General features: G+C 43.9%; 3 protein-coding genes across 3 annotated transcripts; 2 read left to right on the forward strand and 1 right to left on the reverse strand.

Moving 5' to 3' along the window:
* Positions 1 to 1,893: 1,893 nt before the first annotated feature.
* mafbb (v-maf avian musculoaponeurotic fibrosarcoma oncogene homolog Bb) lies at positions 1,894 to 3,749 on the reverse strand. The gene has a single exon (XM_031847495.1). The coding sequence runs from the start codon at positions 3,451 to 3,453 to the stop codon at positions 2,494 to 2,496; it is 960 nt and encodes a 319-aa protein (XP_031703355.1). The 5' UTR covers positions 3,454 to 3,749; the 3' UTR covers positions 1,894 to 2,493.
* Positions 3,750 to 5,158: 1,409 nt separating this feature from the next.
* On the forward strand, positions 5,159 to 8,613 carry LOC116386963 (DEP domain-containing mTOR-interacting protein). Its single transcript, XM_031853613.1, has 9 exons — positions 5,159 to 6,151; positions 6,245 to 6,423; positions 6,538 to 6,661; positions 6,866 to 7,044; positions 7,251 to 7,463; positions 7,559 to 7,687; positions 7,820 to 7,890; positions 8,280 to 8,384; positions 8,488 to 8,613. Exons 1-9 carry the CDS (start codon positions 6,069 to 6,071, stop codon positions 8,611 to 8,613), a joined length of 1,209 nt encoding a protein of 402 aa, XP_031709473.1. The 5' UTR covers positions 5,159 to 6,068.
* A 365-nt stretch (positions 8,614 to 8,978) lies between these two features.
* Positions 8,979 to 13,464, forward strand: adnpa (activity-dependent neuroprotector homeobox a). The gene is made up of 4 exons (XM_031854168.1): positions 8,979 to 9,376; positions 9,968 to 10,080; positions 10,394 to 10,486; positions 10,583 to 13,464. Exons 2-4 carry the CDS (start codon positions 9,973 to 9,975, stop codon positions 13,022 to 13,024), a joined length of 2,643 nt encoding a protein of 880 aa, XP_031710028.1. The 5' UTR covers positions 8,979 to 9,376; positions 9,968 to 9,972; the 3' UTR covers positions 13,025 to 13,464.
* Positions 13,465 to 13,498: the final 34 nt, after the last annotated feature.

Below are 13,498 nucleotides of genomic sequence, written 5' to 3' on the forward strand. Positions count from 1 at the left end.
TTCTACTGTATTATTCCGCCGTTGCTTACAAATCCTCATGTGATGTATGTAAGTGCGCAAACACACCACACGGAACAAAGAAGTGATTGAAAAACCACACCTACTAAAATGCATCAGTGCAGGCGATGTTAAACATATGCAAGTATACACAAACATGCATACCTTGCGCTTAGTTGTCTCCAATTTGCATGTGCCAATAAACCCTTACACTTGAGGTGGTTCAATCTGAAATGCTGCAGATTTCTGGAAAGGTTTTAGTTTATGTTAGGCACTCAGCCGTTTAATATTTCACCCGATTATGTGATTTAGAAATTACATCAAGACATTTAAATGATATGTATTTAAGACAAACAAATAAAAGGAACAAAGAAATGTAACTAATTTGATAACAGAATTCTTCAATATCTATCGAGTTTCACTCTCTGCCCAGCAGTCGTCGGAGTAGGTTTACCGTTAATGAGAATATTTACGATTACACTTCTGAAATAGAGGAAAATTAAACTGTGCCTGTAAACAAAGTCTCATTCCATCTATAAGAGCCACTGATTAATGAGCCCTTCCCAATAACATTAAAATATAGAGGAGCATTATTCATTGCAATAACCATCTGGTTATTTTCAGCTACCTCTCCTTGGCGTTCACAAACGCACTCCTCTACGTCACGTAGTCCCAGTGCAGCGAGCCGACCTTCAGGGATTGGGTCTGTTTACAGAAGGAACGTGTTTTTTGCACCTGTGGTTTGATTTTAGAGCTGCTCTCTCTCAACTGAGGGGTGAGGTCAAAACTGTCAGGGGTCACACAAGAAAAGAGAACCTGGTTTTCCAGGTTAAAGGGTGGCGCCATTAACAAAGCCACCTGCCCAGCTGAATTCTCGCTAAGCGGGAGGAGAAAGTCTCCTCTCACGGTGAAAAACTCCCTAAATTCGTCTCTGTCTTCTCAGCACAGAGGCCATGACAGAGGTTATAAACTCAATTTACAATGTGGCCACTTATCACACATTATCACAGTGGCCTTGGTACTATTACGGTCATCCAAATATTATTGTAGTCCTGAACTGGGAACGATCTGTTGTCAGGAAATTTGCTCGACGATTTCAAAATGTAACAGGAGGACACACAAAAAAAAAAAACAACCCCAAAAAATAAAACGGGTGCAAAAATTCCTCCGGAGCCGGCCAGAGGAGCGCCGAAGCAGTGTGTGTGCCGTGGTTGCTGTTTCTCTCTTCCTCTGTTAATGAATGCAGAGGTGATCTGTTTGTCTGAGGAAGAGAGCTGAAGGGAAGCCTGATTTCCACTCCTGTTTTATCTGTGCCCCACAGCCCCTGCCAGTCAGCCCCCTGTGCTCTCACATGCCGGGGTCCCACAGGAAGCAGCACTCCATGAAGGCCAGAGGTCAGGGAAGGAGGGAAAGCCACTCATCCTTTCATTCACCACCAAACCAACAGATACACAACGCTGTTACTGCGCTCCTTGTTTTGGCCGTCTTATAATAATAATATGATAAACAAATTAGAATTTATGTATGTTTTTAAAAGAATGTATGGGGTTATAGTATAATGTTAAAGTTATAGAAGAGGCAATGTTTTGTACGTGTTGTCTTCTACACTGCACACAAACTAGTTTCATTTATATATTCCTATCCAAGAGATTTCAATATTATAATTTAATGTAGTGTGTGTTTCCTTTTGTGGATTCAGCATTTTTTTTCATTGTATATTGTGAGTGTGAATCTTGAAAATGTTGTAAGCCCTCATAAGAATAACAAATGACAGTACTAATAATTACGGTGTATCAGAAACGTGAAAGAAAACTGTGCTATTTGAGGTAGCCTAAATATTTCACTGTGTGGACTTCTTTTTGTGGGAGAGTAATTCTATCAGCAGATGAGACACAATTTTAAAAAGTCACAATAGTTTTATTGATCCATAGCAAATTAAAAACATAGTGGATGAAAAACAATTTGCATAATCATATATTATCTTAAAAAGAAAAGCAAATAAGGAAAACATCTGTCCAGCAGAATCAGCTTCATAAAAAATAACAGAAATGCCATTTAAACGTAATTCTTCTTTGTATGTCGTCTATTTTAAGGAAGCGTGGACACAAAATATAATTTGAGCTACAAAAACTAAGCAAAGCAAAATCACTAAAATAAAGATCGATGAGTAACTAATGCAGAAGGATTAAAGTTGTATATTAATAAAAAGGAAATATTCTCTGATTTCAAGTATGTCCTTTCAGACAAAATACAGATACGCCTGTATAGAAAAAAAAACATCTCATGCATGTCCTGCATGCATGCCTTATTGTAATTTTGTGTCATAACTTGTTGCCTAGTTGTAATCTATTACAATGATTTGAGCGATATCCTTTTGTCCAACATTAATTACAACTTGGTGAATCCATGGGCTTGTTTGTTTAAAAAGCAAAGCGAGCTGTCAACATAATGCCTCCCCCATGGAAAAGTATCAGTTCTGCAGGAAATTTAACAAAGTCACATTAAATACTCAGGTGAGGAAGGGTTGTCACTGGTAGACCCAGTTTCGTGGTAACAGTTTGCACCGGACAGTTTATCACATTTATTTTTGTATGCATCCCTCTCCCGCATCAGTCTGTTCAGTTCATGTTTCAGCTGCTCAACCTGTGACACCAGGCTGGTCTTTTCGTGCTCCAAAACGTGCTTCTGCTGGACGCGCTTGTAACGGCAGGACTGTGCGTAACCTCGGTTTTTCAGGGTTCGGCGCTTCTGCTTCAGACGCATCACTTCGTCCTTGCCGAGGCCTCTGAGGTGCCGATTGAGCTCCCTGACGGTCATCGACACCAGCTGGTCATCTGAGAAGTGGTCGTCGGCGTTGGACAGCCGGTCGTGGCGGCTGTGGTGCGCACCGAGGACCTGCTTGTCCTCCGGCGACTCATCAGACTCGCAATCCATGTCATCTTTGATATAAGGGTCTTGGCAGTGACTGCTGTGGATCCCTTGCATGTCGGGGTGACCCGGGAGTCCCGCGTAGTGCTGGACAGGCTCGTTGAGTTGGCCGTACCCTTCGTAGTCGGCTTGGAAATGTGGCTGCTGGTGGCCGTGGGGCACAGATGGATGTCCCTGCTGCGCCGTGGCGCCGATTAGGGCCTCCATTGCGTCCTCGGGTGTCAGACCAAAAGCCTGAGGGTACATTTGCTGAGGGTAACCCCCGTTGTTGGGTATCCAGAACTGGTCGCCCCCGGGGTTATTTCTCTGCTCGTTTGGATTGAGGTTTGGTGATGAGGGTACCGAGTTACAAGGTGTGCTGCCGGGGGTGGAGGAAACGGAGTCCGGTCTCTGGAGCTGGCTGCATGGCCCGACGAAGGAGCGGTCGATCCCCTGCATTGCCTCTTTCTTAACGCCGAACTTCATCAAGTCGAAGTCGCTGACGAAATCCATGGGGGTTTTCTGCAGTCCCAAATGCGAATCGCTCATATTAACTGGCAAGCTGGTCTCTTCAGAGAGCTCCGAATGTCCAAAGCTATTTCATACAGTCAGCGAAATCGCGCTTACTTTCGAAAAATGGCAGTAATCCCAAACTTTGCTTTCAGTTCAGAAGGGGGAGAGAGAAAAAAAACATGCGTGCGTAAAAAGCCTCCCACCGTATCAAACTCTGTGCGAGCTGGAGATTCTGCACCGCGCAGCTTGTTTGGCTTCAGTCGCCACACAATAAGTCCACCGATGACGCCAGCGGACCGGACGCACCTCTCTGCCTGCTCAGGAGAAGCGCACTTTCTTCATAAAGCTGCATTGGCATGATGTCACGCCTTCCAGGCTACACCTCCGCGCTGCTCTCCAATAAAAACCCGCTGAGCAGGCTGATTTGCATAAGAGCTGCTACGAGCCTGTCCCTCCCCCCAACGGGCTGTTCGTGATGATCATTTGACCAAAACCTATAAATGTCTGCACAGCGGAACACCATCTTCTGCAATATGTTTTTTTTAACTGTTTGACTTGTCCTCCATTTTACATTTAGGCCTATTTATCCCACATGTTTGCTGAGATTTATCACAGTGTGTACAAGACCCGGTGAAATACCTTCACACCCAGGCTCGTCCAGGCAGTGCGTTTATTGTTTTTCAAGCCAATACACTAAAACATATGGGGTCACTCTGCCTACTTCAAATTTGTACTAATATTATTTTCTTTCAGCCATAATTTGGTTTACACGTATGACTGAATTTGTGGTGATTTATACAAGTTGTTGCAAATGCCTCTTTTCACCTAAACAACAAGAAGGCTATTCAGTTGACACTATTGTGGTCGCTGTGCTCTTTAGTTAGTTCACAGTAAAACACTGACATCTGGTGGCCACGTGCATACACTACATAGTCCAATCTCTAAATGCACTCCTATGAAGTCTGAACCGTCACAGACTTCCATAAGAGGAACAACTGTACTTCTGTGGCAGGCAAACTCAAGCTTATGTTTTCTATGTGAATTAACAAATTGACTGTTTGTTCATGCAACGGATACAAGTCAAACATTTCATGTTGTTCGATCAGTTCAGATGAAAACATTTTGGAAACAATCGTCATATCACAAGGCTTTCCATCTCCTTCCCTGTTTTCTTACATATATGTTTGTTTGTTTTTTGATGATTTGATTTGGGGACATTTCCGGTCGCTATCGCTCTTGTTTTCAAAGTTACAGAGTAGAGTTCTGGATTATTTTCATAGGGTTGTGCATTTATGGAACGTGTGCACAGAGAGCTCAAAACATCTGCGGCAGAGCCCATAAACGTGTTGATTTTCCAAAAGGTCGGCCCTGAGCCCCGGCAGCCAGAGAAGGGCAACGCATCCCACCATAAATCATGAACACCGCTGACAACAGCTCGGCAACATCTCTGGCACAACAAAAAAAACGGGTATGTTCCAGGATGTGCCGTCTGTTTCAGGGATGTCACCCCTAGCGGTGTCCAGAGGTGCCACAGCTGCACATGGTATCAAAAGGGTTAAGCGACGTTCCTGCCCTGACATGACCATCACACGCAGTGCTTACTCTAAAGATAGTGAAAGCTTTAGTGACAAGATAGAGGACTCAAGCCAAAACCAACAGAAAGTGCTGTCCAAGAACGCAGAGGTATTGTTTCAGTCAGCTTTAGTTGCTGGGAATAAAGGAAAAGAGGAGACAGTGTGACTGAGCAAGGATGGCTCAGGGACATTATGCTAAAGATAGGACACTAACAGCTTAAGAGCACATCGCCAGCAGACACTGGGGTCACATTTCGCCGCAAAGCCACACGCAAGAAAACAGTCACACCTCCTGAAAACATTTGATTTCTACACACAAATATAATCAATGAAAGCCATCGTTGCAACAACAGATCTTAGAAACAAGGCTTCACTTTATTTGCACCTGAGAACTGAGAGCATTACGTGGCGATGGATATTAATTTGATATTAATTCTGTGTGCACACCCACCTACAAACTCAACCTCATCATCAATTAAGTTTGAGGCTGCCATTTCTGTTACAAAGTATAGGCAGGATTTGTATGCTGCCTGAGAGGCTGGAAGCACAGAAGCGCTCACATGTCAAGACTTAGACGACAAGCACCGTCACTAGCATATTTTAAAATTTGACCTCATTCAATTTCATCCAATGCGGACACATAACGGCGCATCTTCTAGGAAACTAACATCCGTAGACGCACCAGATAATCCAGACTTTAATCTATTTTGTGTTGCAAAGCACAGCCTGCATCACAGCGTCCATTAACCGACAGTAGCGGGATGATTAGCACCATGAAGACAATTAGCAAAGGGTTATCATGAGGATAACAACAGTCAGTCACTTGTTTCTCTCAAAATGCAATAAATAAATAAATGCGACAGCTTCAGCCTTAAGAATAATTAAGGATAAGAGAACACAAATGTCAACACTGGACAGTTTTTGTACCATGTCTTTGTCTCCCTTTCCTTCTGTATACACAACATCTTTCCCACATGGCAAACAGGGTTCTGTGTGTTTCAATGGCTATTTTGTAAATACAAAGGGCCATAACTAAGAGTTGGCTTCACCTAACCCTCCAGTCCACATGTAGCAAACATGGAGCGAACGGGTAGCATCAGGAGAAAAGCCATAGCCAGACAACATAAAGGAGAAGTCATGATTGCTGGAGAACAACTCAGGTATGGGGGAGGGGGTGTATGACTTGTCTAGGCTCAGACTTGAAGGAGATTGGAGGTTTAAGGTTAAACATGTGGCTGATTTGAACTTTCAAGGTTGAGACTACACGATGGGAAACTGATCAAGGACCGGCGCTACCACCTGCGCACGTTTCCTAACTGCTTCGTGGCACAGGAACTGATAGACTGGCTAGTGAGCCATAAGGAAGCTCCAGATCGAGCAACAGCCGTCTGCCTCATGCAGCACCTCATGGATCATGACATCCTTCACCACGGTAAGAAGGACGCAGCAACACAAGTTTCAGCAAGGAGATAAATGTTGTTGTAGCTTCATTTAGAGACACGCCAACTTCAAAACTTACTAGAAACTGTATGTTGCCTTCTCTTAGTCTGTGATAAGAGGCCAATGTTGAAGGATGCCAAACTGCTGTACCGTTTCCGCAAGGACGATGGCACGTTTCCCTTCAACACAGAGGTGAAAATCTTCATGCGAGGACAACGGCTCTATGAACAGTAAGGGCTGCTGTTCATCATGTGCTGGTATTATCTCGTTTGACCGCGAACTGTACTGTCAACCCTAGTCGTTGCAAGACGGTAATCTCCTATCAAATAAAGCTAACTTTTGTCTTTTGAAATGCTCCGACCAGCACTTTTTTTAAAGTAATTTGCGTGTTCGTGACACATCTGATCCGTGTTTTTTCGTGTCCGTTTCTTCAGTCTCATCGGGGACAAGAACTCCATTCTGCAGCTGAGAGAGGAGCACGGCGTTGCATATCAGCGCTCCTTTCCGGGCTGCCAGTTGATAGACTGGCTCCTTCAGAACGGGGAGGCAGAGAGCCGGCGCCGGGGACAGGAGCTGTGCCGCGCATTGCAGGAGCATGGCATCATTCAGCACGGTGAGGGGAGCCCTCATTGGCCCCTTTCTGATGTGTGGCGCACCAGGAATGAGCGGGCTGTCAGTGGCTGCTGTCAGTGGGTGGCCAGCTGGGACTTTTTGCAATCTAAAGCGAATACACTCATCAACTCTTTGTGAAAAATCCCATTCATTGTAAAACGTGTTGTGTTGTTTTGTGCTCTCTCCCCCCCCCACCACCACTATTAGTGGCAAAGAAGCATGATTTCTATGACAGTGGACTGCTCTATCAGTTCTGCATCAATTTTCGCCGCAGACGCCGCCTATCTGAACTGTTGAATGAAAGCGAACAAGACGAGAGCGAAGATGTGGCAGCGTCCACACAAGAGGACAACCATGCCGATAGCCTGTTTGTTCTGCACAAAAGCCCGCCTCAGGATGGCAACAGTGCCTTCCAGTCTGGTAAAAGGAAAATTCTGCCCTTTTTTTGCACTTCATACACTTTGTTGTGAATATCAACTATCGCATTATAAACGTTACTACTAATCTAATTACAGTGAGGTTAAGTAAAGAGCTGAAACAGGTTACCAGTGGGCATCGAGGCAGCTTGAACTCCCCTCAGCTTCACTCTTCTGGACCTTTGGTCCAGCTGCCTTCGACTTCAGTGAGATGCAATCCTGAATCAGGCAAGTGTGTCATTAATAATCAATCACGTGACAAATGATCCAAAAAATGTCTTTAAAGAGAAAAGCATTAGATGTATTGAGGTCCGAAACTGGAAAATGGTGACTGTTTGAAATGTTTCAACACTTTTACAGTGCTAAGAAGACATTTTACATGTGAGGAGTTATTTGCACCAGGGGCACCTTTAATCAAGAGAGTGTTGACGGTGAGTTACTTTAACGACATAATCACGGATAGGGAAAATATTTATAGCATCGCTAGGAACATTAATCCAGCATAACTTGAACAAAAGTCCTCCAAAGTAAGGGACAAAACTAAAACATTCCTTTCAAAGTGGAAACTTACTTGGGGTGAGCTTTTGCCTACATGTTTTGTGATGTCAACAAAAAAATCATTGTCATGGATTAACCATGTAAAACAAAGCATTTACATATTTAGGCCCCTTCATAGTTTACATTAGAAACAAGACTAAACACATTCATGGGGACATACTCATTACATGTGGACTAATGAAGTTGTATCTCACCAATTCAAAATGATTCCATTTAAATTCTACAGATTTGTGTAATTTATCTCACCCTCGTGTCATCACAGGTGATAGGAGATGACCTGGGCTGGGGCTTTGTTGTCAGAGGCATGGCTCCCTGTTACGTGCAGGCCGTTGACCCGGGAAGCCCTTCAGCAGCTGCAGGAGTTAAGGTCAAATATATGTAAAGACACATGGCACTGAAAATGGAAATATATATCATATTTTACTCTGTGACAAAAATAAGACCCATGTACCTCACATCATCTTCTTTAGGTGCGGCAGTTTGTGTGCCAGGTGAACGGAAAGTGTGTTCTCTTCCTGGACTACAGGACAGTCACCAGGCTGGTGATGACAGGGCCTCACACGGTTGTTCTGGAAGTTATGGAACCGCTGGAATGACAACAACAACAGTTTTCAAGTCTAGCTCTTGTTTTGGACACAACTACATTTGCTCAAACTGAAATATAAAATTATGTAATTTTTTTTTTTCAATTATAGCTTAGACTGTATATTGTGTAGCATGGGCAGAGGTCATGTGCTCATTTCTGAGGGGGGAAAAAAACACACAAATGAATCAATGAACGTGGTTATCTTGGTTGCTGCAAGAGTAGGCAAACTACCTGTACTGTTTTAAAGAACATTAATTCCTGAGTGATACATTTTAGCTTTTTTATGAGTGGAAATATAATAAAACATAGTAATAACGCGACCACAATGAATACTAACTTTTGGCCAGTCAGCCCCTACCCAGCTCCCTGCTACGACTTCCGTCTTTTTCTCGTCGCCATTTTGGATTGAGAGTTGGCTCACTTGAAATAGGTAACGGTAGCTAGCAGCCTGGCCCTGACCACCAGTGTGAGTACAATAATAATTAGGGTACATTTAGTGGTCCCGGCAGTCATCAGTTTTGTGGAGTGTTTCACGAGCTGTGCACCACTCTGCCCTGCCTTTCATCCCTCCAGCTAGCTAGCAGCTAATACAGCAAAGCAGATGCCAGAGCTAACTAGCTAGCATAGTTAGCTATAGCTGTGGAGCTTGAGCATCAGCACCGGCTCTGAGGAGAGCGAACATCACCATCTATCTGCAGCCGGCCAACGTCTTTGTTAGCAATTTATGTAGTGAGGAAACCGGTGCAAAGCTAGTCCGCAAGACGTATCGCAAGGTGAGTAAAACGCATCGACTGATTCCGTCTGTTAAAAATGAAGAAATGAAATAACCATAAACCGGCTATGCAGCGCTAACTTTGGTGCTAGCTAAGTAATGTTATGTGATCAAGCATACATGAGCGGGCGACACAGCTAATTTGGCTAACACACTAACGCTAGCCCTACAACGCTAACAACATGTGCTGTGGAACTCCAGTTAACGTTACATAGCTAACATGCATACATGTGACGGACATACTAGAAGCAAGAAAGGTCTCCGATCTGCTCTGTTTCATTGTGTCTGCAGTAATTGAAGCTAACTGAAGCATGCTCACTGAACTAGTGCTGGGCCCCTAAAGAAATTGAAGTATTTGAACATAGAGAAAGTCACCCAGTCATAAGTTAAAATCCGTTGACAGTGATTTATTAGAAAGAGACGAGCGTTGAAAGGGCGTGTCGCCTGTTTTGTGAGGTCTCTTTTTAAAGTTGGTAAATATTGATTAAGCTATAGTGTTACGTTTTAAAACATAATTTGCTGGCTGTGATTTGGCTTTAAAATGACACTGAACAATACCTCTAACTAATAATCAGTTTCTTTGTTTTGCCAGGAGAGATGTATCAGCTTCCAGTGAATAACCTGACAAGAATTAGAAGAGCTAGGAAACAAGTGAAGAGAGCTCTCGGAGACATCGGCTTGGAGTACTGCAAGGAGGCAGCAGAGGTGAGTTTGTTTTAGTGAAACATGGCTAATTATGTAGCTTATAGATGATTTTTATTCTGTTTCAAAAGATAGTTGTAGGTGCCTATTTTAAATCTCGTGTCAATCTTAATTGTGTATTTAGAAAATGTTTTATCTCGAATGTAAAAGCAATTAAGACCAACTGAAATCCATGCTGAGTCAGCAACATTTGTTCAAAGCCAGCGTGGCTAATATTACAAAGTATTGTATGCAGTCACCCGTGCCTGGTTTTATGTAAACTTAAGCATTGTTTGGTATAACAATAATGTCTTTATCTTTTCAAATCCTTTTACAGGAGTTCAAAGAGTTTTGTCCTGATGAGCAGTATGTGAAGGCTAGTCTTTGCCTTGATATCTGTGCATGGGATCCATCTTACTCCAAAACCCAGGTGAATCTTACTTTTGTGTCCAATGGCCTTTCAAATGCACAAATCACTGTATTTATCTTAATGCCATTGTCCTGTTTCCCCCCCAATGTCTTTTAGGAATACAGATCAAAGCCATTTTGCTGCACAGAGTGCCCCTTTGCTTCCAAATACTACTCAGGCTACAAGAATCACTTCCGCAATGTACACAGGAAAATCTTTGAGAGTAAAATTCTGCTCAACTGTCCATACTGCACGTTCACTGCAAGCAAGAGAATTTTGGAGACTCATGTTAAAATATTCCACATACCCAGTTCAGCACGGCAGAATTATGGAAACTCGCAGGCAGCTGCACCGGGAAAGAAGGACAGAACGTTTCTCGATAGGGCCAAACAGGGAGAGGGTGTGGAGAAAGCAATGTACTTTTGCAAAAAATGCACGTTCCGGGACAGTCTCTACAACGTTGTGAGAAGGCACATCTACAGGGAACATTTTCGGCATATCGTCTCACCGTATTTTGCTATTATTCCTGAATCATCCGTCAAAAATGGGGCTAATCAGGTCAATGGCAACAACATCCTCTGTAAGCGCTGCCAGTTTTCCACTCGCAGCTATGAGGCTCTAGTGCAGCATGTTGTAGAGTACCACGAGCGCATTGGTGCTCAAGTGACCACCATGATTGGACATGCTAACATTATTGTCTCCAGGCCTCAATCCTCTGTAGTCGCTTCTCAGAAGGTTCCTCTGGTCATAAGGGGCCAAAAACTTAGAACTCACCCAACAGCACAACCAGTTATTGGCTATTTAAAGCCAGTGGCCCCCGTTGTTAAGAATCTCTCCTCCACAGCCAGTCAGATGCGCGGCACAGTTCCTAGCCACAGCTCAGTGGCTGAAAGTAATGCTGCCGGTGTCAACACGGCACAGACACAGAAGTGGAAGATATGTACAGTTTGCAATGAGCTTTTTCCTGAAAACCTCTACAATGCTCATTTTGAGAGTGCACACAAGGCAAAGAGAGTCTGGGCACTGGCCAAGTACATAATGAAAATCCACAACTTCACCAGCAAGTGTTTGCTTTGCAACCGCTATCTGCCCAGCGATACACTGCTTAACCACATGCTAATCCACGGGCTCACCTGTCCACAGTGCCACTCTGCTTTCCACAATGTAGAGAAAATCATCGAGCACGTTGCTCAGGCTCATCCTGATGATTTTGTTGGACCCCCTGGTGCCTCACCTCTAACCTTCGATCTCACCCTGAAACAAGATAAGTCCAGCAACGTACAGCTTGTTGTGCTCACGTTCAACATGAAAGAATCAGTCAATGGTAAAGGTCAGTCTGGCCCCGCTCAGAATAATATTCCACCTCAGGTCAAACTCACCGCTCCCAGAATCATTGAAAAGAAAAGTGAGCAACTTCCTAGAAGTTTCTCCATACTGCCGTACAAGAGTGAGGTTGGGAAGACTCTCTGTCCGCTGTGTTTCACCATCCTCAAAGGTCCCATCTCGGACGCTTTGGCCATGCACCTGAGGGAGCGGCACCAAGTGCTCCAAACGATGCATCCCGTTGAAAAAAAGATGACATACAAGTGCATTCATTGCCTAGGAGTGTACACGAGTAACATGGTTGCCTCCACAATCACGCTGCATCTTGTGCAGTGCAGGGCGGTTGGTAGGAACCAGGCAGGCCAAGGCTTCAAGTCCGCCTTGACTCTCAACTCATCGGGGGCCGGCTTCCTCAAGAGGCAGCCGCCGACGCAGGCCATGTCCAACCCCAAGAAGATGAAACTGAGCAAGGAATCAAAGATTTCCTCCACAACTGTTGGGAATCAGTCTGAATCTGATGGCCTCGCTCTGGATCCTAGAAGCTATGAGCACAAGACTTATGAGGCCAGGAAAAATTTCCTGACTTCCTACTTCAACCGACGACCATACCTCTCTCCTCAAGAAGAGGAGAAGCTCTCTGCCAGTCTGTGGCTCTGGAAATCTGACATTGCTAGTCACTTTGCAACCAAGCGAAAGGTGTGCGAGAGACTATGTGAGACCAAGAAGCTGTCCGTGCTGCTCGGCTTTGACATGCACGCTCTGAAGAAAGTTAAGCATGACTTGATCTTTGTGGAGAGCAAGCTCGGTGGCACCTCAACAGGGAGATCTGGAGGCCTCAAGTCTGGCACTCCAAGCACAGACCAAAACAAGCAGTGCGAGACACTAAACTGTACCTTAAAACTCAGTACATGCGCAGAGACAATTTCCATCGACTCAGACAGTGAACCAGAAACGGAGGATAGACCCACTGAGAATGGAGATGTTGACACAAACCAAGACGAGAATGTAAAATCTGAGGAGGCAGCAGACCTGAATGAAGAGACGGAACCTGAAGAGACGGAACCTGAAGAGACGGAACCTGAAGAGACGGAACCTGAAGAGACGGAACCTGAAGAGACGGAACCTGAAGAGACGGAACCTGAAGAGACGGAACCTGAAGAGACGGCCGACTCCTCTACAGAGAAGGAGAGTTCTTTGCAAGATGGGAACACGGATGCTTTGATCACTTCCTGTTAGTGTCCCTGCTTAGCAGTATGCCTTGGTTGAGAGGTGTATAAATTAAGATGAAGAAGAAGAAGAAAAAAAACAGTTCAAATCACAAATATTTGGTCAAATGGCATGGGTGACAAAAATGCTTCAATTGTAGATGTTGACCTTGTTACCAGTTCTGGATAGAATGAAGAAAAGGTTACATTATAGTGCATAAATATGGCATATGTAAGTGACATTGTATATATTTTAGCCTTTCTTCGTTAGTTTCTTCATACATTCTATTATTCACTTTTAATTGTCACAAGATTTCTGAAATCATTATGCCTACTTCCATGTGTTTTTTTTTTTCCTCTGACAAAGAGCTGTATCAAATTGTCATTTCACATTTAGAACATGTAGGATATGCTAACCGCTTATGTACATGTTTTAATAAATATGTTTGTTTAATAAAAACATTTCATTTTTTCCCCCTACTCCAATGACTCAATCTGTGACAAT

This window comes from Anarrhichthys ocellatus, unplaced genomic scaffold (assembly GCF_004355925.1).
Source record: "Anarrhichthys ocellatus isolate YVR2014 unplaced genomic scaffold, GSC_Weel_1.0 scaffold1, whole genome shotgun sequence".
NCBI classification, from domain to species: Eukaryota; Metazoa; Chordata; class Actinopteri; order Perciformes; family Anarhichadidae; genus Anarrhichthys; species Anarrhichthys ocellatus.

What these genes read in the sequence shown, in the direction of transcription:
- mafbb (XM_031847495.1), bottom strand. Translation starts at nt 3,453, where the DNA reads ATGAGCGATTCGCATTTGGGACTGCAGAAAACCCCCATGGATTTCGTC.
- LOC116386963 (XM_031853613.1), top strand. Translation starts at nt 6,069, where the DNA reads ATGGAGCGAACGGGTAGCATCAGGAGAAAAGCCATAGCCAGACAACAT. An exon ending in TCATGACATCCTTCACCACG is followed by an intron (nt 6,424 to 6,537) that starts GTAAGAAGGACG and finishes GCCTTCTCTTAG; the next exon opens with TCTGTGATAAGAGGCCAATG. An exon ending in GCATGGCATCATTCAGCACG is followed by an intron (nt 7,045 to 7,250) that starts GTGAGGGGAGCC and finishes CACCACTATTAG; the next exon opens with TGGCAAAGAAGCATGATTTC.
- adnpa (XM_031854168.1), top strand. Translation starts at nt 9,973, where the DNA reads ATGTATCAGCTTCCAGTGAATAACCTGACAAGAATTAGAAGAGCTAGG. An exon ending in ACTGCAAGGAGGCAGCAGAG is followed by an intron (nt 10,081 to 10,393) that starts GTGAGTTTGTTT and finishes ATCCTTTTACAG; the next exon opens with GAGTTCAAAGAGTTTTGTCC. An exon ending in CATCTTACTCCAAAACCCAG is followed by an intron (nt 10,487 to 10,582) that starts GTGAATCTTACT and finishes AATGTCTTTTAG; the next exon opens with GAATACAGATCAAAGCCATT.